Raw genomic sequence first — 19870 nt, 5'->3', positions numbered from 1 at the left:
ACATCTGTCATTCAGACCATAGCAATTAGAAGTGAGTCTTAGATCTACAGAGCTCTTTTGTTTTAAACTTACAATAACTCTACAAGGGATTCTTAAATTCGAACTAGCCAACCATAAAATCTTTTATTGATATCTTTACTGTAAATTACATAAAAATCAATTTGATTCTAGTTTTAAAAAACAAAAAACAGAAGTCATTAGAAAGTGTTATTTTTATTCATACATTACAAAAGCAAAGCATTATTCACAATAGGAACTACATACTATAGTTACTTCAGCACTGGATTGCTTTCTTGATCCCTAAACAATATAATGTATCTTACAACTGTAATGCAAGACTTACACCTCGCATAGGTGTAAAACATGTTCCCTACATCCAGGTATCAACAGAAACAAGTTCTAGAAAGCAAATACCTACCCCCTAAGACTAACAAAAATGTCTTTAGCAGGGAACTTAATTTTTTTTTCTAACAATTCTTCATTTGGTAAGGTTTTTTTTTTTTTTTCTTTTTCAGTAACATTCCCTTTGTCAAACATCTGCAGATGAACAGCAAACCCATTTCTAAAATGAAACCACTGAAACTACCCGATGGGAAAAAAATCTCAAAACACAAGTCTCGTCTTCACTTGAATGTCAAGAATTGTAGCTACACACAACATTAGTAAAATCTGAAATAAAATTATTCTGTTAATCTCTTCACAGTTTAAAAAAATAGTAGTGGAGATAAATTACCAACTTTAAAAATCTAAACTCATGTTCACTGAACAAAAATAAATTTAGTTTCAGAACATTGCCTGTTAATGGCAAAGTACTATAAATAGTGCATGTTAAACTTTTCTCAACTCATTTCTATAAAACATTTGGTTAAAAATAAAATGAGGAACATATTTAGTATTTAAGGAAAGAATCCAACATCTTTCCTAGTACAGAATTTAACTCAGAATATTTAAGCAAAATCCTAAATCTTTAAAAGTACAATTTCAAAAGTTCCTAAGGTAGATTTGCTTCAAAATTTTAGTGCATTCCGAAGTACTTGTAGCTTCACGCATCGACACCTTTGGAAGACCAACTGTGCTCTTATGTTATTGGAAAATTAGGATTTCTTTCCTTCTAGTCTGTAACTATGAAAAGTCTTTTCCATAGTTAAAATGAAATTTACCTTCAAAACATTCATCCTTAGTTGTTAGGAAAAACAAAATGCACGTGTCACTGTTTGGCCCAGAATGTAGGTGATACAACTGGCTGGAAGGAGAGCCCTTTCAGGGTCTGTGGCCTTTGAGACACGTCTTGCACTCTTCCTGCCTCTGTTTCCCAAGCAGCTGGGACTAGAGGTGTGCAGCAGTGCTCTGGGCTTCTTCCTGTCTCAGGAAGCTTTCACTGTCTATTTGGGAGTATTGCTTTTAGTTGAATCAAAGTTTGAAAACAGCAAAGTTTCCAAACACCCACCTGTTTCTTTCTGGCAGCTGATAAGCACAACAGTCAAGTTATGTATTTGGAAAGTGTTGTGCTAAAACGAATCTTGTGAATGATTTAAGCATCAGACCAAAATCACTAGAAAGTTAGGATCAGAAGAGAAAGTGTCTTTGGGGCTGCGCTTTAACAGTGCAGTCAGGATGAGCCAAGACTGGCTATGTAAGCACAGGCACCCTCTGAATGGCTTTCTAGCATAGGGAGGGAAGGAGGGCACAGATCCATTAACAGGGCACTTGGGACTTAATGGGTAGACACTCTCAGTATTTCCCTCTTAATTACTGTAAGAGGTGATTTTTGGTTAATAATGATTGACAGGGTATTTCTTTAAGAAGCCAATTGGGAAAGTTTTCAAGATATTAACCAAATAAAAATGAAAAATTTGCAAAGTACACAGAAACCAATAGTAACTGACAATGTTTTATTGTTTTGCCAGGCTCTCTTCAAAGTAAGCTACTTATTACACGATACAAAAATAGTGGCTTCCTATATAAAATGAACCACTCTAATTATAGGTAAATTAAATGTCACATTTCAATGTGCTTCATAATAACTTTCACTCTTTATCCTTTCCCACGGTGGTGATTATCCCACCGTCTCTGTCATGAAGACTCACAGGGGGACTTCTGTGGCCTGCTCTGCTCTGGGCATGCTCTCGTTACTGTACTGTTTCTTCACTAGTACATTTTTCTGGGTCTCTACATCGCCCCTTCTTGGAAATTATGGGCGATAAATGTACAGAAGGCAGACAAGGAAACCTTGGAGACTGTTTTGAAGCATCTTACTAAGATGGATGCGTTCTCCTTCCTCTTTGGTCATCGAAGACTAGGAAGAATAAAGTAATCAGTGTGGCTGTCAATCTTACCTGACACCAGTGAGTGCAGAATTTGAATGAAGGATTCAGATGGAAAAAGGCATCTAGCACTCTAGTATATTTACCTGTGGCTTTAAAAGAATACTCAAAATACATAAATATATATAAATGAAACACAAACATGTTTACACATAAAATGAACAGATATCTCAAATACTGAACACAATTTTCAACTTAGCCCAAATTTCAAGTTCCAAGACTTGCATTTTTATAATTTAAATTTGAAAAGAATTGTTTTATACTTGCCCTTGAAGAGATTTATTACACTGAAATAACTACTGGTTTTGGTTATAATAAAACTAACTCAAGTTAAGTTATGTGAATTAAAAGCAAACTTAAAGGCAGTTTGTCTATAAACACTGAAATGTTACAAAAGATTGCATGAGAAGTTTATTGTGCCATTTTGAACTATGGCAGGAAGAATGTTTCGCTGTAATGTACACACTAAAGCATCAAGAGTCAGGATTACCCTGGAGTCCTCAGGACAAGTGTAGGAAGTCTCAGAAGGCTAAAGGAAAAGACAACAATGCACCTAACTATCTAATGCATAAATAACCCTGAACAGACTTTTATGAAAAGTTAACAAAACCTTTTCTCACTATCAAACTTCTATTTTATGAATAAAATGTATAAATTTTAAATTAGCATATACCTTATTAGGGATGATCAAACTAAAGACCAAACTACAAACTCCCCAAAGGCCAAACCAAGTGAGATCAATGCTGACTATGTTCAGTGCTGGTTATGCTGCCCTCTTGCAAAATGACAGGCAAAATCATACTTGTTTTTACATTTGCATCCACATATATTACACTGAAAGGGGTTCTCATACCCATGGCATCCCATGTGAATAGTGTAAAGGATATTGTCTGCAAAGTACATATCACAGTGCTGGCAGTGGTGCAGAAGCTGAGGATCCTGGACTGGCAGGGTTGGAGCTGGAGTGCTTGGCTGGCTGTTTCCTATGCTGGGGGTACTGGTGTGGGCACTTGGTTCACTGCTGGGCCCTGCCACTGGACTGTAGTTCCTCTGGCTGTGCGACGGCCGAGGGTCTGGACTTGTGGGGGAGGAGCTCTGAGGAATACTTGCTGACACAGCAGAGACTACTGCTTGGGCAGAGGGCTGCTGGATCATGAAAGGCTTTTCATCAGGGCAGGGATCTACATCAGGGGAGGCAGGGTTTTGGTTTTCTGGTGGCAAGCTGGACAACTGTCCTGCTAAAGTAGAGAGCTGATTCAAAGGGTTGTCAACCATGAGTTCTTGGGGGTCCCTTGGCAGGCCACCAGTTGGTGTGGTTTTTGCCATGGTTTCGTAGGAGTCGGTCTGAATATTTGGAATTTCATGGGTAAAATCGTTAAGGTAGTCTGGTTTCTGGACCACCATGGAAGGCGGACTTAAGTTGATTAGTGCTCTTCTGCTATACCCAAGATTGCTTGTTTTCTTTTGTAAAACTCCCCACATTTTCTTGCTGCTTAAGGAAGACCTGGTACCTTTAATTGGTACCATTTTATGTTTGCGCCTTCGATGGTGGGACAGGTTGCTTCGGTCACTGCAGCGGAAGGAACACAATTCACATTTGTATGGTTTTTCCCCAGTGTGAGAGCGCATGTGGGCTTCCAGATGGCGCTCATAAGCAGATGCAAACGGACATAAGTGACATCGATGAGGCTTCTCGCCTGTTTGAGAGAGACATGGAAGAAACTGCAAGAGCAGCTCACTTATAGGACTTTTTATGTTTGTCCACTGGATGTGAGAACTTAAAAAATAAAATGCTTTACAGAAATGCAACCTTGTATATTAGGTTTGTAAGATCTGTAAAGAAGCCTAAGAACTGAAAAAAAAAAACCTTAAGAATTCATTAGCAACTATATATATATACACACACATATATGATATATACATATATGTGATATATATATATATATATATATTGATATATTTACAATCTATTTAGTATGAAAACCATTACAGCTTACAACTTCAACTGGTACTTGGGGAAAAAATAAAAATATTATTTCCCACATAATTAAAAGATGTAAAGATTTTATCAGCCAGGGAGTGACAGCACACACCTTTAATCCCAGCAGTTGGGAAGCAGAGGCAAGTGGATCTCTGTGAGTTCAAGGCCAGCCAGGGCTACACACAGAAACCCTGTCTCAAACCACCACCACCCCAAAATATCATTAATCAACAGTATGTTTCAAAGTATATGTTCACAGATCTATCTATCCATAAATACTTTTTTTTCCTCAAGGGAAAGAAACCCACCCCTATCCTGCTAAAAAAAGTTCAAAATCAAAATGAACTCCTGGTCCAAATATGAAATTGCCAGGCCAGACTTCTGCTCCACTTTGCTATTCTTCTGGTTCAGAAGGACCAATCTTAGTTAAAGCTCAAACTCTCTAAATATGTAAACTGTCATTTAGAATGTAAGACTGAGAGTCAGTCGCTTGACAAGGACAGAGCAGCTACCATGTTCCAGATTTCACGCTAGCTCTAGGGGGTACAGAGGTGACCTCTGGATGTCCTCAGGAAGCTTGCAGGCCAACCACGATGTAATAAAGCACAGACTGGCAAGGAACACATGGAAAAGATACCTGGGCTTGGCTGAGGGCAAGGCTTTGGAAGGTTTCTCCAAAGAATGGCTATAAGGGAGACATGGGTTTAGCTAGTACACTCTCCAACTGTATAGGAGCCTTAAATTTCCTATAATTTAAATGTTTTTGTGAAGAAAAAGATAAAACATTAACTGTAGTAATAACCTCTCGAACCTGACAGCAGAAAGATAAAGATTATGTAAATCACACAGAAAAATGGGTAGGTAGGAGGATCAAGCTCTCCAAAGAGTCAATTTCCAGTATTTGTATTCCTTTAAGCCACTGCTTTGTTTTTTGTTTTTGTTTTTTTTTAAAAAAGGAGTTACTACCCAACAAACTTTCAGGAACCTCATTTGGAACAGTCAAAACTATGTGGCCTTGAAGTCCATGGCTCCCCTCCGGGCTCTCTGTTACCTGTGTGGATCCTGATGTGCTCGATGAGCCGGGCCGTCCCTTTACTGGCATAGTTGCAGTACCGGCACTTGAGCTTCCCATCGAAGGTCCTTTCAAACCCGTCTACTAACATTCCTGAGTTTTCATCCAAGGAAACTTCAACAGATGGGTGATCAAGTCCGTTTTGATCGCCATCTGTTCCAGCTATAAACAAAAGCAAAAGAAATCATGCACCTCAGAATCAATTCAGTTCAGCATTTTAGACTCAAGTGGTTGAAGACCTTCTACAAACTGAGTTTCCTTCCAAAGGGTTTAATTCATAAAACAATCCAGATTTAAACTGGGACAATGTTTTATAAGAAAGTAGAATTATACTCTAAGAACCTTTAAAGAGGACCTCAAATTATTTACATATAAAAATTTACCATCTCTCACATGCTTTTGAAGCAAACAGGTAAGGTAGAGAGGAATAAAGAGACTCTTCAGGTATGAGATCACAGTCACACATAGGTGTAGTCATGACTACAGCTTTAATTAGCACTTGTTATAGTTCTAAGACAATAACTCAACTTCTTTTTGTCTAAAAACAATTATTAGATATTCTGTTATAGTCAATTATTTGTGTTTTAGATTCTGAGTTACATTTAGGATCTGAAAATTCTAATGGATCACATCAAGGAAACAAGGTATCTGACAGCTCTGAATGTAAGGGCTATATGGATTTCAAAACTAAAATGTTTGCGTGTGTGTTTGCTTTTTGGCTGAGCATGTGGACTTTGTAGAAGCAGCAGCAGCAGGTACAGGTACTCATGATTAGGGACCACACACATTCGGAGCTGCACCCTGGCCTCCTGAATCCTAGTCCTAGCTCTATTCACCTTAGTATAAGGGGCAAGATTTGTATTCCTTTTTCTTCATGGGTACAGGATGTCAGCTCGATGCCAGGAGGCATAGTCCTCACATGCTCAGTTCAAACCCTATTCCTTTCCTTCTGCCCTTCACCAGAAATAACTTTACTGGCCTGGGAAGTCCAACAGATTGATCCAAATGGAACCAAGTAGAGAGATCAGGCTTGCGGTCTCCCTTTCTCCCACTCCTTAAGACCCTAATGCTCAACATTTTGATAAACCAAATCAACTGGTGCTTACCTTTCTAACAAAACTCTGGGGGTGGGGGGCCAGTTCTTGCATCTTCGTGGTACAAAACCTAGGTCAGAGGTCAGCAAATGTTTTCTCTAGGGCCAAGGCAGTACATACTTAGTTGGGTGGATTGTCTCTATCACAACTCCCAACTCTGCTGCTGTACCATAAAAGCAGCTGTTGAAAATAAGCAAGCTGGATGGTGAATGTCCTTCATTGTACAGCCCTTGCCAAATGTATAAAATAGATGTTGACTGCCAGTAGGACAAACAAGTTACAAATATGTAAAGAAAGCTTGCAGGTGTTCCAATAAAATTTTATTTATGAACAATGAAATTTAAATTTCATATAATTTGTACATGTTATTACATTCTTTTTATATAATTTTCAATAATTTCTAGTTGTGCAAAGCAATTTCCAGACTGCAAGTTACAGGAAAGCAGTTAGATAAGGCCCATGGGGGGTACTCAGCTGATCCTAAGCAAGGTTAAGAACAGTGTATGAGAGCCACAAACTAGAGAAACCTTATCTCTAGCAGACCACCAAATGTTTGCTCCATCTAATTTAGTTTCTCTTCTTTCAGTTAAAGAAACCCCTAGTTGAGGTTCAGGTCTAATCCATGTTCCCTGATGGACAAATTCCCTGGGTTCCTTGAACTGACTATCTGCTAACAACACGAAGGACAGACAGACACACAGACAAGGGATTTAGATGCCCTAGCCTCCCAACAAGACTGTAACAGTTCTGTAGACTGCATTAAATCATAGCAGAAGTGTGCACATTAAAAAGGAGGGAGAAAATGCCTTGTATCTTTCTAGGGAAAGAATGATCTACACGAGTGGATAGTAATGGTCACAGAATGGAAAGCTATACAGGAGCATTAACACATTTACCAACGTGAACTTTTCAGTAGTATTAAAATAAGTCTACCTCCCTGAAGAGTCTCTGCTTCTTTGTCCCCACTAACTGATCCCGAAATCATGTTCACATGATGCGTCTGCTGTGTCAGGTATTCCTGGAAATCTTTGACGAAGTCCAAAGGCTCTGGCTTCTTTTCACCCATCTTGGTGCTTTCTTTCTTTCTCTCTTTAAGTTGAAAGTCTGTTATATCTAGGGAACAAGGAAATAAAAAACCCAGAAATAATTTTAACAAGAAAACAATACAAAATTTAAAACATATAGACAAAAAAGATTTTGTATAAAACATTGCATAAAGCAACAGAAAAATAAAAGCTGTCTTTACATACTTTATGCTCTATTTAGAAAGTTAAAGATATATAGAGAACAGTGAGAAACAGATTTAATAAATAAACTGAGTTTGTAGAGAATGGAAACAAATTACCAAGGCAGAAAAAAAAGAAAACTTTACTTATAACAGCCAAATATTGACAGTTACCCAAATGTCCCTCGAATAGGACCATATATCCATTGGTCGTAGCATGATCACACACACAGTGGGCTATAACAGTGAAAATAAGCAAACTTCAGCTGCATGCAGCAACACACATGTAGCTCACAATCATAATCCTGAGCACTGGATAGAAGCAGACAACGGTTGTTAGTGTATGATACTACTGAAGACCAGAAACTAACCCCAGTGCCACAAATGAACAGAGTGTAGGTTCTAGGTTGCTAGGGCAGATAGAGCCTAGCACTGGCAGGGACATAAAAGGAGCTTCTGAATGCTGACAGCCTCATTTCTTCACATCAGTGCTGAGTTCATGACCAGAGTCACCACTCTGACCATCCAATAGACCACGCTTTAAGATTTATAAGCTTTTCTACATCCATGCTACATATCAAGGAAAAGCCAAGCAATAAAGAACTGCATAATCTTTGCATGCCTACTGCAAGCCATTAGAGATGAAAATAACTCATTACATAATTTGAGTTTAGGAAAAAAAAGTTTCCAGAACCTATGTACACATAACTGAAAGTGTACGCAGATTCAGCTTCAAACAACGTCAAGTAAGTTTTTAGTCATTACACTGATTCATCCTCCTGTCAGCATATGAGTGAGAGCAGTTGACGTGCGTTCTCAACAGCGCTTGGCTTTTCCGCTGTGGCGTTTTGGAGGGTATGTGGCATTGTCACACCGATTCTGATTCATATGCACCAATGATATTGAAGTTGCCTGTGACTGGCTACTTATACTCTTTTGAGTAATGACTGTTTGCCCATATAGATTATCCTTTCTAATAGCTAAGAATGCTTCCTAATATTCTAAATATAAAGGCTTCATTATATGTATGCATTTTAAGTTATCTTCTCTTCATAATTTTCTTTTTTTGGATTGTTTATTTTTTTTAAATAGGATTTGAGAGATAATACATACCCTAGAATGTATTAGAACATTAAAGCTATGACAGTGCAGAGGTAAGATTCTTTTCTGAAAACAAGTGGTGGCATAGCTAATGTAAAATCACAACATTACCAACACGAAATGATAACCAAAAGAAAATGAGGCTAGACCAAAACCAGAGCTCACTTGGATAAGATTTTCATCCACATCTTAAATTAAAAATTAATTTATAAAATGTAATCATAGGGATATCTGAATACAAGAAATGTATGCTTTAGGCTTTGTCTCCAAGTCTTCTGCTGAACATTATTAAGGTATTTTTAATTAAAAATAAATTTATACAATAGTCTGATTAGAATTTCCCCTCCAACTCCACAACTGTCCACTCACCCAAATTACATCCTTTCTTTCTCTCTTGTTAGAATATAAACAAGCATCTAAAAAATTATAATAAAATAAAAAGTAATTAACAAGAAAAAGAGTCCAAAAAAGCACAATAAACACATGTATATGCAGACACACGTGTTCACACATAGAGACATCCCATAAAACACAAGGCTGGAATCCATAATATATGTGTAAAAGATCTGTAAGGAAATTTAAAAATTAATAAAATAAAAATAATGTCCAAACAAAACTTTATGAGATAAAGAACTTCCAAAACTGTCTTTGGGTTCATCTGTACTGACCATCTAGCCTGTCCTTAGGCACTGTCTGCATACACATGAGACTCATACCCATGGCCTGTCCTTAGGCACTGTCTGCATACCCATGGCCTGCATACCCATGGCCTGTCCTTAGGCACTGTGCATACCCATGGCCTGTCCTTAGGCACTGTCTGCATACCCATGAGACTGTTTGTCAGTTGGAGACAGCTTCTGGGTTAGGAACTGGGGCTTATGTCCACTTCCTTTCTGAGTGCTGGGACTCTATCTGGCCGCAGTCTTTATAAACAAAAGTGGATTTTATTTTACTTTTTTTCTAATTAAAATATAACTACACTCTCCCTCCACCCCCCACTCCTTCTCTTTCTAACTCCTCTCATGTTCCCAAATCCATTTAGTGTTGCTCAACGTAGATAATTTTAGGGCTCATAATTTGATGATGGATAATCAATTAAGGGGTGCATTCCTAAGGGATATTACTTTTCACTCTCTCAGTAGTCATTAGTTTTCTGCAGTTCTTTATCTAGGGATGGATCTCATGAGAATTACACCTTCTACATTAACATTGGTGCTGTCATCGTTCAGGACTTCTGTAGAGAGCCATGTGGTTGAGATATCATGAATGTAGCTTCGCTTTCATATCTAGGAGGCACAATCTCATAGTACATTTCTTGGCCCACTGGCTTTTATTTCTCTGCCCTCTCTCTGTGAAGGGCCCTGAGCCTTGGGTACGGAAACTCTGTTGGAGATGTATCCACAAGGGTTGGGAACCCTGATCACTTGTTTTCTGCATTTTTCATCACTTTTGGTTTTCTGTAATGGTCTTGATCAGCTGAAAGAGAAACTTCTTTGAGGAGTGGTGAGAGATACATTTACCTGTGGGTATGAGGATAAGAATTTAGAATGCTGTGGGAAAGTTATGCTTGTTTATTTAAGTAGTAGTAGTAGTAGTAGTAGTAGTAGTAGTAGTAGTAGTAGTAATAGTTTCTCTTCTAAGATCCACAGCCTCAGTGCCCCCATGTAGTTGGGTAGGTTTTCAGTACCAGGCATGATTTCCTTCCTTCTGAGTGAACCTTGAATCCAATTAGATAGCTGCTGGTTACTGTCAAGAAATGGTTGTCACTACTGAACCTTTCCCGGTATCATTCCATGTTGGCTATTGTTGGAGTTCATAGGTATCACAGCTGGGTAGGACTACTAATTGTTTCCTGCCTTGGCAGACTGCATAGACCTGCCAGGTTCTAGGAAAGCTAGTCTTTAGGTCAGATCCAGCTTGATTCCTAGTCCTCTATGGAAGTGCATGGTGTCTGTAGCAATCAGGACTTACTTCTAATCTCTAGGAGGTAACCAAATATGACAGCAACAGCCCATACTGTTTGAAGAGTCTCTTGGACTCTGCTGGCCAACAACTCAGAGGGAGCTTTCTTATGCCTCGTCCTGGAATTTGTGTTAGTCGATGGCTCTTCCAGGGAGCATGATTACCCCAAATGGCAAAACTATACACACACACACACACACACACACACACACACACACACACACACACACACACTTTCTCTCTCTCTCCTTCCCTCCCTCTCTCATATGTAATTTTAGGTAAATATAAAATAACATGACTCTTGTGGCTTTAAAAAATTTTAGATTCATTTTTATTTTAGATATATAAGTGATTTTCCTGCATGTATGCATATACACCATATATATGTCTGGTGCCCACAAGGTCAGAAGGTGACCATAGAAAGGAGTTTTATGTAGTTGTGAGCCACTATATGGGTGTTAGAAACTAAATGGTGTGGGTCCTCTGCAAGAATAATAAGTACTCTTAACTTCTGAGCCATCTCTCCAGTTTCCTGAAAACAAATTTTTAATGTAATCCAATTTACCCATTTTTCCCTTTTATATTTATAACTGTCTGTGTCTTATTTAGAATAACCATGCCTCTATCTTACTTCACTATAGACCTTAATATTTCCTTGAAAAACATTTTTTCACCTTTCATATTTTATCCAAACTTTTGTTTTTTAGCTGATGTAAAACAAGAGTCAAAAAATGATTTTAACAAGAAAATATCCAATTGTCCCAGTTATATGCATTTAACATATGAACTTTCCCAATACGCTGCCCCAGGATTGCCTTTTTGAATTAGGTAGTTACATTCACAGTTTATCTCTGAATCCTCTATTCTATTCCACTAAGCCTGTCTGTTCTTACAGCCAAATTTATTCTCAACAAGTCTTTGATATCATGGTAATATGACTCTGTCAGGTTTGTTTCTCTTCTCCAAGAATCCCTGAACTCTTGGTTTACTTTTATTTGTGTGTATGTACACACCGTGTTTGTGTTATGCCCACTGGGTCCAAAGGAGGACATCAGTTCCCCTGTAACCGGAGTTACAAGTGGCTGGGAGCCACAGGTCTTCTGAAATAGTGGCATCCATTCACTGCCTGCCCAGTTTAAATGGCAGAGGTTAACGGATGAGGGACTTTCATAAAAGCACATTTCTCAACTTGCAAAAGCCTCACCACTCTAAAAGAAGCAAACCTTGTACACTTCAACTGGAACCCTAGTGGACCTACACCAGCCTTTGACTGTGTTCCATTACAGATCTCTATCCTTTATATCAATGCAGTGACACCCTCAGGCAGTGACAGATACAAGGCTGACATTCCCCTAATACTTACTGATCCCAAGCTGATATATTTTACTTTTGTTTACTATTTATTATCTTCTTCTCTCCTTTAATCTTAATCTGTTCTTTACTTGAAGATGTTTCACCAAATAAGGACATACAGGTGGCTGAACTTTGAGTAAATGTAATCTTCTGAGTTCTTTCCTTCCTACTTAAAAGCTATCTAGAAAATTTGAAAAGTTGTTATTACTAATCTTTTTTTTTTTGCTGTTTTCTAGAAAGTTCCATTCTATAAAAGAACTGAATATTTTGCTTTTATGTCCACCTCACTAGCTTTAGACTCTGAACAGAATGGGATTTCTCTTAGCTTTAAAAGAGTGAACTCCCATTTTATAAACTAAGACAACAATACAAAATTGCAGTTCTCTTTCAAGCTTTATATTAATCATATATAAAAATATACATTCATGGTAATCTCTGAGACAATGCTAACTATTTTGGGAACAATTATTTTTACAGTGAAATAATAAAATTGTATCTTGGTCTTGGATTCAAAGTTGTTCCCCTTACCAGTCCATCAGCTTGGTTAGAAAATATAATTAGCATCAATTTCTCCTTAGATTAGTGAGGTAAGCAGCAGCCTCCTTAGCTCTCTTAATTCACATATTCCAGTTTGCAACTTTCTAAGTCCATCTGCAATTTTCCAGATTTGTCCTTTCTTATCTTTTTATTTTAAAGATTTATTTATTATATTTACATGAGCACACTATCGCTGTCCTCAGACACACCAGAAGAGGGCATCAGATCTTATTACAGATGGTTGTGAGCCACCATGTGGTTGCTGGGAATTGAACTCAGGGCCTCTGGAAGAGCAGTCAGTGCTCTTAACCACTGAACCATCTCTCCAGCCCCTGCCCTTTCTAATCTTATTAGGTCACTTCTTTAAATCACTTGCCTTAGTCTTAATTTAGCTTTCCCAACCTTATTATCAATATTTTTCTCATCTTACCATATTAACTAGTTGTGCCATACTATTTGTTTAATTATAGTTAATACTACTAATTATTTGTTCTATCAAATTTGCTCTTTAGTTAGAAAACAGGAGCTAGTCAGCCAATGAAAAAGATGATCACTAAACAGATCCACAGGCCTTGCTTACCTGTAACTCAGTACTCAGGAGGTGAGGGCAGTAGAATTATTCTAAGGCCAGCCTCTGTTACACAGTGAGTTTGAGGACCCTGTTCCAAAATTTTAAAATAAGGAAGAAAGAAAAAGAGAAAAAAGAGAGAAAGAAACCTGTTTTTTAATAAAAAACAAAAACAAAACCCCAGGGCCTAAGAGTACAGAGGGACTGTTAGGACTGTTAGGAATACAGAAGTAGAAAAGAGAGGTAAGGCCGACAAAGTGGGGGTAATAACAGAAGGGAGGAAAATGATCAAAGTATATCATATGCATGTACAGGAATGTCATAACTAAGTCCACTTTGTACAATTAAAATATACTAATTTTCAAAAAATCATATCCAGGATAGTTTTTTTTTCATTATAAGGGCAATGAGGCTCTATCAATTTTCTGTGTTCTGATTATAAAAAGCATAACACATAAGGGCTGGAGAGACAGCTCAGTCAGTAATGAGGCATCCAAGTGTTAGGATCTGTTCAAATTCTAGTGTCCATATAAAAGGATAGGCATGTCAGAATGCACCTATTACCTTAGCATTGGGGAGGTGGAGACAGGAGGATTCCTGGAGCTTGCAGGTTAAATTCCATCTCAAAAAATAAGGTGGACAGAGATGGAGCAAGACACCTGATGCTGTCGCCTTCTAGCTTCCACATATGTGTACATGTGCATCCACACATAACACATGCATACATACACATATGTAAACACACAAATACAAAAAGCTATAATTAAGAAAAAAATCCCAGAGGTTGGGGATTTAGCTCAGTGGTAGAGCGCTTGCCTAGCAAACGCAAGGCCCTGGATCCAGTCCCCAGCTCCGAAAAAAAAGAAAAAGAAAAAAAAGAAAAAGAAAAAAAATCCCAGTTTTTACATTGCAATTCAGAGTTTCTTCTTGCCAATCAATTTATATGCAAAGTGATCCATGTTCCCCAAAATGAATGTACTTTAATGGGCCTCAATGAGCAAAACAATCTTACCAAACCTTAGAGAGCTTAGCCATGCTGTGATACAACGCCTGACAATGAAACAAAAACGTAGGACTTGCCATAAGCAAGCAGAAGAAAATGGTATTTTTACACCTCTAACTAAAGTTTAAGGACAGAAATGAGCCCAATTACAGAGCACAGCTGACATATTTTGACAGCCTTAGCTATTCACATTGTCACAGTACAAGTTTCACTGTGTTCTCTGCCATAAAGTGTATGCTGCTATCAATTATGCATGATGAATTAAAGAAAAAGAGAATGCCAATAAGTAACTGAAAATGCTGCAGACATGAAGGCTAGCTTCTGAATTAGGATTCAAGCACACTTACATGGTTTAATCTACACATCTGTCTATGATTTAAAACTTCAGTGACCTTTCGTCTCTAAGCATCTTTGTGCCCATTAGACCTGTATTATGTTACATTTATCTGTGGGCAACAGGCATGATAGCCAGCTGTTCACACAGCAGACAATGGAACAGACTTGTGTAAATGATAGGTGCCTAAGTATAAGCTGAGTCTTTGGCTCAAACCCCAGGTTCTTCCATCTCAGGTCAATACCTCTAAGCATGATATATGGAAAAACAATAATTCTAAAGCTAAAAAGAGCCCCTGCTATAAAAAGAGAATATAGCTTTGCTGTCCACACCATCCTGGTAACAAGAACTCCATATATAATCAGCTATCTGAGGATGTTGTTCAGTATTGACAAATTTTAAAACCCCTACACACATAATATGAATGATATATACATGGATTCAACCAAATGTGAATGGGAAACATTTAATTTTTTTTAAATACATCCTAAACAGTTTAGATTCACTTCCCTTGGCATCTGCTAAGCAATTCAGAACCAGAACGACTTATGCTGTATCAAGTATCTGAAGAAGAAAGAGAATGTGAGTGTGTGCCTATAATCCCAGCACTCAGTGGCCACAACAAGAGAATTCAAGGAGTTCAAGACCAGTCTGAAGGATACATATAACTGCCATGTAAAAAAGAAAAAATGTGTATAGAAGGATGTATAAAAGTTACATGCAAATTCTATTGCATTTTACGTAAGACATTGAATATCCTCAGATTTGAGTATATACAAGGGATCCTACATCAATCCCCCAGGAATATAGAGGGACAGCTAACTGTATGTACACGGGAAAATCGGGGAAGTATAATCTTTCAAAATGGTATCTGTTAAGTTTCAAAATCTGGACAAATGGCTGAGGCGCCTCTTAACACATCAAAGTGGACCTTGCCACCAGGTTCTCCCAGCAGTTCTCCTGTAATAGTCCCTACCTGTTACATGGCCCACCTGGCTTGCTTGCATATACCGTGAACATTCCAGCCCAGGGTGGCTGGGCTGTCTTCCCTATATAAGCCAATCATTTTGGTCACCTGCCCTTTCTGTACCTTTGGCTTCCTGGCTGCTGCACCTGTTTCCCTTTCTTCTCTCTCCCTTGCCCACTCCCCTCATGGCTCAGGGTCATGACCACTCTGGACTCTTCCAGATGTCTCTGCCTCTGGCTATGCCCCCCCCCCACATATCTAGAATAAACTTTCTTCTCCAACATACCTAGGAGCAGTCATGTCCTTTACTTTTTTTTTTTCTCTCGGAGCTGAGAACCGAACCCAGGGTCTTGCGATTGCTAGGCAAGTGCTCTACCACTGAGCTAAATCCCCAACCCCTTTACTTTCATTTTTATTTCTTTTTTTCATTCAGTATCTTTCTAACTGGCTGTGAACTCAACACCTTGAATTTGTTAAACAAAAAATGTAAAATATCATCAGAAAAACATATTTAAGCATTCCTAATATTATTATAGATTTTGATACTACATTGCAAACCAGATCTACTCTATGCTAACTGATGTTGCTCCAAATAAAGATTTCTATGTTGCAATTCTAACCTCCAATATGGTATCTGTTGTAAGGGCAGAGTCATGAGAATAGGATTATAATAGTTTTCTTTCTGTTTTCTGCACTATGAGTATATAACCAGAAACCAGATCCTGTGTCTACTACAACTTGAACTCAACTTCCTAGCCTCCAACCTTAATGAATTCTTCTTTAAATCACCTAGCCTGCACTAGTTGGTTATTGTCAACCTGACACAAATTCAGGCATATCCAAGAAGAAACTTTTGCTGGCTTGGAACTCACTATGTAGACTAGGATGATCTCGACCTCAGATCCACCAGCCACCTGAGTGCTGGAATTGAAAGCTTGCACCACAGTGGAGGAGAAGAACTCTTATTTGAGAAAATGCTTCTGTAAGGTTAGTCTTCAGACAAGCCTGTGGACCACCGCCTTGATCAATGGTAGATAGGACAGAGCAGCTCACTGTGGGAGGGAGGTGTCATCCCTAGGCAGGTGGGTCTGGGTGGTATAAAGAGTAGGCTGAGCAAACCATGAGAAGCAAGCCAATAAGTACTAAGAAAAAGTCTTGGCTTCTACACCACAGTTCCTGCCCTGCCCTGCCCTGCCCTGACATTCTTTAGTGGTGGAATGTTAATGGAAATATAGGATAAAATGAACTATATCCTCCCTAAATAACCTTTAGTCATTATGATTTGCTTGTTTGTTTGTTTGTTTGTTTGAGACAGGATCTTTCTACATAGCCCTGGCTGTCCTGAAACTCACTATGTACACCAGGCTGGCCTCAAACTCAAAGGTCCTCCTGCCTCTCTGCCTCTGCCTCCCTAGTGCTGGTATTAAAAATGTACACCACCATACAAGCTAGTATGGTGTTTTATCAAAGCAGTACAAGTCCTAAGTAAGACACAGTCCATTCAATTTGTTATCAGAGTATGAACTAAGATATTTATCTACTTCATCAACTAAAGAAGAGAATGCTTCCAAACCTTATGATTATAAGACATATTGCCCAAGCTAGTAGAGGGAATATATCTAAGAATTAATATTCCATTTATCCTGTGTGTGTGTGTACATATACAATCAAACTCCTTTTAGTCAGGAGATAGGTGGTAAGATGCAAACCGGAAGTACAACTATGAAACGGAATATACAAATCAAAGGGTCTTCTTTCCGCCATCATGTCTGACTTGGCTTCTTACCATGTTTTCCCTCAAGACTTTCAAAATTAAGAAATTTCTGACCAAAAAACAAAATCGTTTTATTCCCCCAAGGGATTCGGATGAAAACTAATGACAAAACCATGTACACCATGTTTAAATTGGAGTTTGATTAGCTTTTATCTGCTCACATGAACTAACTGGTTTCAGCAATAAAATATGTAGAACCTTTAAAAAAAAAAAACAAAAGCAAAGGTGCTAGGGAGATGACTCATACTTAGGGCACTGGCTGCTCCTGCAAAGGACCCTGGAAGAATTCCCAGCACCCACACAAGACGTTTACAGCCGTCTCTAACTTAAGCTCCACGGGATCAGATGCCTTCTTCAGGTCTCCATGCACACCATGCTTACACACGATACACAGGCATGTACGTAGATAAAACGCCCATTTCATATTGTTTACTTCATTCATATGAAGTAAACAAATCAAGAATCTCTTTAATATTCCCTCTCCACTAAAGGAGAATTCAAAGAACAGTACAGTGTATTACATTTATTTAGCCTTGCTTTAAAAGAAATGTTTAAACTGAAGGGTTACTAAACGATAAGGAAAATACTTAGCCCAACTTTTTAAGTGACAATTGAACCCAGAAGTTAGGCAGGCCTAATAAAGTTGTTTATGGTTCAACAGCTGTGCTTACTTCTATTACCTATTGATTATGGTCATGGAAAGATTTACTCTCCATGTAAAGAAGTCTGATAAAAGAGACTTAGTTCATACAGAGTAACACTAACCTTCAAAAAGAATTAGAACACAACTCCTGAGTTCCTGTCTGCTAAAGACTCTGAATGCATAAACACTGATAAGGCTCTTCTGAGAAACCAGAACACAGAAGAGGGAAAACAGAAAAGGAACCACAACAGAAGAAATCCAAACAAGAATGATACAATCTAGCCTGCTCACCCCAAATTAGTTCTACTGTTTTCTTTCCACGGCAACATTGCTGAAATGTTAAATAACTGAACTTTAACTTTACTCTGGAGACACCACAGGACTCCCAAAAGGCCATGGAGGAAATTTCAACTAAAATTCAAATGCCACAAGAAGTCTGCAAAGGAAGGTACACAAGTGAAAATGTTGCTGGGGACTACAGGTTTAATAACAAGTTAATAAAATGACTTGTGTTACACTATTGTTAGCTTGAAAAAAAAAAAAAAAACTAAACCAACAGAGAAAAAAAAAAAGGCAAGAGCAAGCTTGGTGGCCCACAATTACATCCTAGCCACTTGTGTTACTATCATGTTGCCACTGGTGATTTACTTTTAACAAAAAACTTAAATGTCATTCCATATTTAATATGTTAATTTCAAGAGATGGCAGACTTAATATTGCTGAATAAGTCCGTTGCATATAAAACTACATTAGTCCTATACCAGGGAAATATATGTAACAACCACCAGAGCTCAACAACGGCATATCAGATCCCCCATCTTCATTATCTTATAGTACAACAGTTACGGTTTCCTGGGAAACATGGGACCATTACAGGAAGAGAACTTCAAACATCCCAGTTCACTGCAAGGAACTTCCAAGAAAACATTCCTCCTCAGCTGTGCTCAGGACAACAGAAGCTCAAGACAAAATCTTAAAGTAGTCCAGATATTTTAAGCAGCTGTTTCCATTTTGTGTCTTCTAAATGTAATTTCCCTGGATCTCACAACTTCAGAAGTCTCTACGTCCTTTCTCACTTGTCAATCCTCTGTCCCGTTCTGACTAGCACATAAAGGAGTCATTAAATGGGCCATGCGGTTACTGGCAGCTACAACTGACTATACTTAGGATCTACAGTTAGACTCGGAGCACTTGGACGCTTAGCTGAGGAGCCACACTGAGCCTTCAAGAGCACTCCCGACAGTCGATCCGGGGGACGTTAAGTCTTAATGGGTGGGAAGAGCTCTTGGCTGTAACATCCTCCCCAACCTCACCTGTTCCCAACGTTGGAAAGTACAGACTGTAGAAGCCTGTTCATAAGAGAAAAACTCGAGGGTTTAGAAACTCCTTCCCAACAGCAGCCCGGGACGGGCGTCGAAGTAACACCCTCTCCAGGATACACTGGGGTTGTTGGGGTCGACTCCTGACTTTGGCACCCTGAGAACGCACTACACAGGGGGAGCTCCCGGTGATCGCCACCTGTCAAAGCAGGAGACAGCTCCCCACCCTGAGCTCCGAGCTCCCGCCCGACAGCGCCGACTCGCGAGCCTCCGGGCGGCGGACCCAGACATCTACAAGCTCAAGAAAGTACCGAGTCACCACGCTGCCAGCCCACGGGGCACGCAGGACCCTCCTCTGTGGCCAAGGCTAAGGCGGTGTTAGCCGGCCGGCAATGAAGCCGGCACTTTACCTTCCGCCATTCCGTCAACGTGCCATGCGTAACCGTAGCGCCGCCGTAGAAGCTGATATCCCATTACTCACCTCCTGACAACTGCACCGAGGAATCCCCACAGCCTTGTTCGTCGCCGCCACCGCCTCAGCGTTCGTCAGCGTCGCAGCTGTAGCCGCCATATTTGTTGTGTCTCCGCTCCCTTCCCGCCCGCCCCACGCCTT

General features: G+C 39.1%; 1 protein-coding gene across 2 annotated transcripts; it reads right to left on the bottom strand.

Moving 5' to 3' along the window:
* Positions 1 to 100: 100 nt before the first annotated feature.
* Ikzf5 (IKAROS family zinc finger 5) lies at positions 101 to 19846 on the bottom strand. Of its 2 annotated transcripts, XM_032892430.1 has the most exons (4): positions 19739 to 19846; positions 7405 to 7584; positions 5357 to 5539; positions 101 to 4021 (listed from the first exon to the last, which is right to left on the bottom strand). In XM_032892430.1, exons 2-4 carry the CDS (start codon positions 7535 to 7537, stop codon positions 3078 to 3080), a joined length of 1260 nt encoding a protein of 419 aa, XP_032748321.1. In that variant the 5' UTR covers positions 7538 to 7584; positions 19739 to 19846; the 3' UTR covers positions 101 to 3077. The 2 variants fall into 2 exon arrangements, with proteins under 2 accessions (XP_032748321.1, XP_032748322.1); XM_032892431.1 differs by lacking the exon at positions 19739 to 19846 and having other exon boundaries at positions 7409 to 7517.
* Between the last annotated feature and the right edge of the window lie 24 nt (positions 19847 to 19870).

This window comes from Rattus rattus, chromosome 2, assembly GCF_011064425.1.
Source record: "Rattus rattus isolate New Zealand chromosome 2, Rrattus_CSIRO_v1, whole genome shotgun sequence".
Classification (NCBI taxonomy): domain Eukaryota; kingdom Metazoa; phylum Chordata; class Mammalia; order Rodentia; family Muridae; genus Rattus; species Rattus rattus.
The sequence above is the reverse complement of the archived record's forward strand: the minus strand, read 5'-3'. Positions and strand labels throughout refer to the sequence as shown.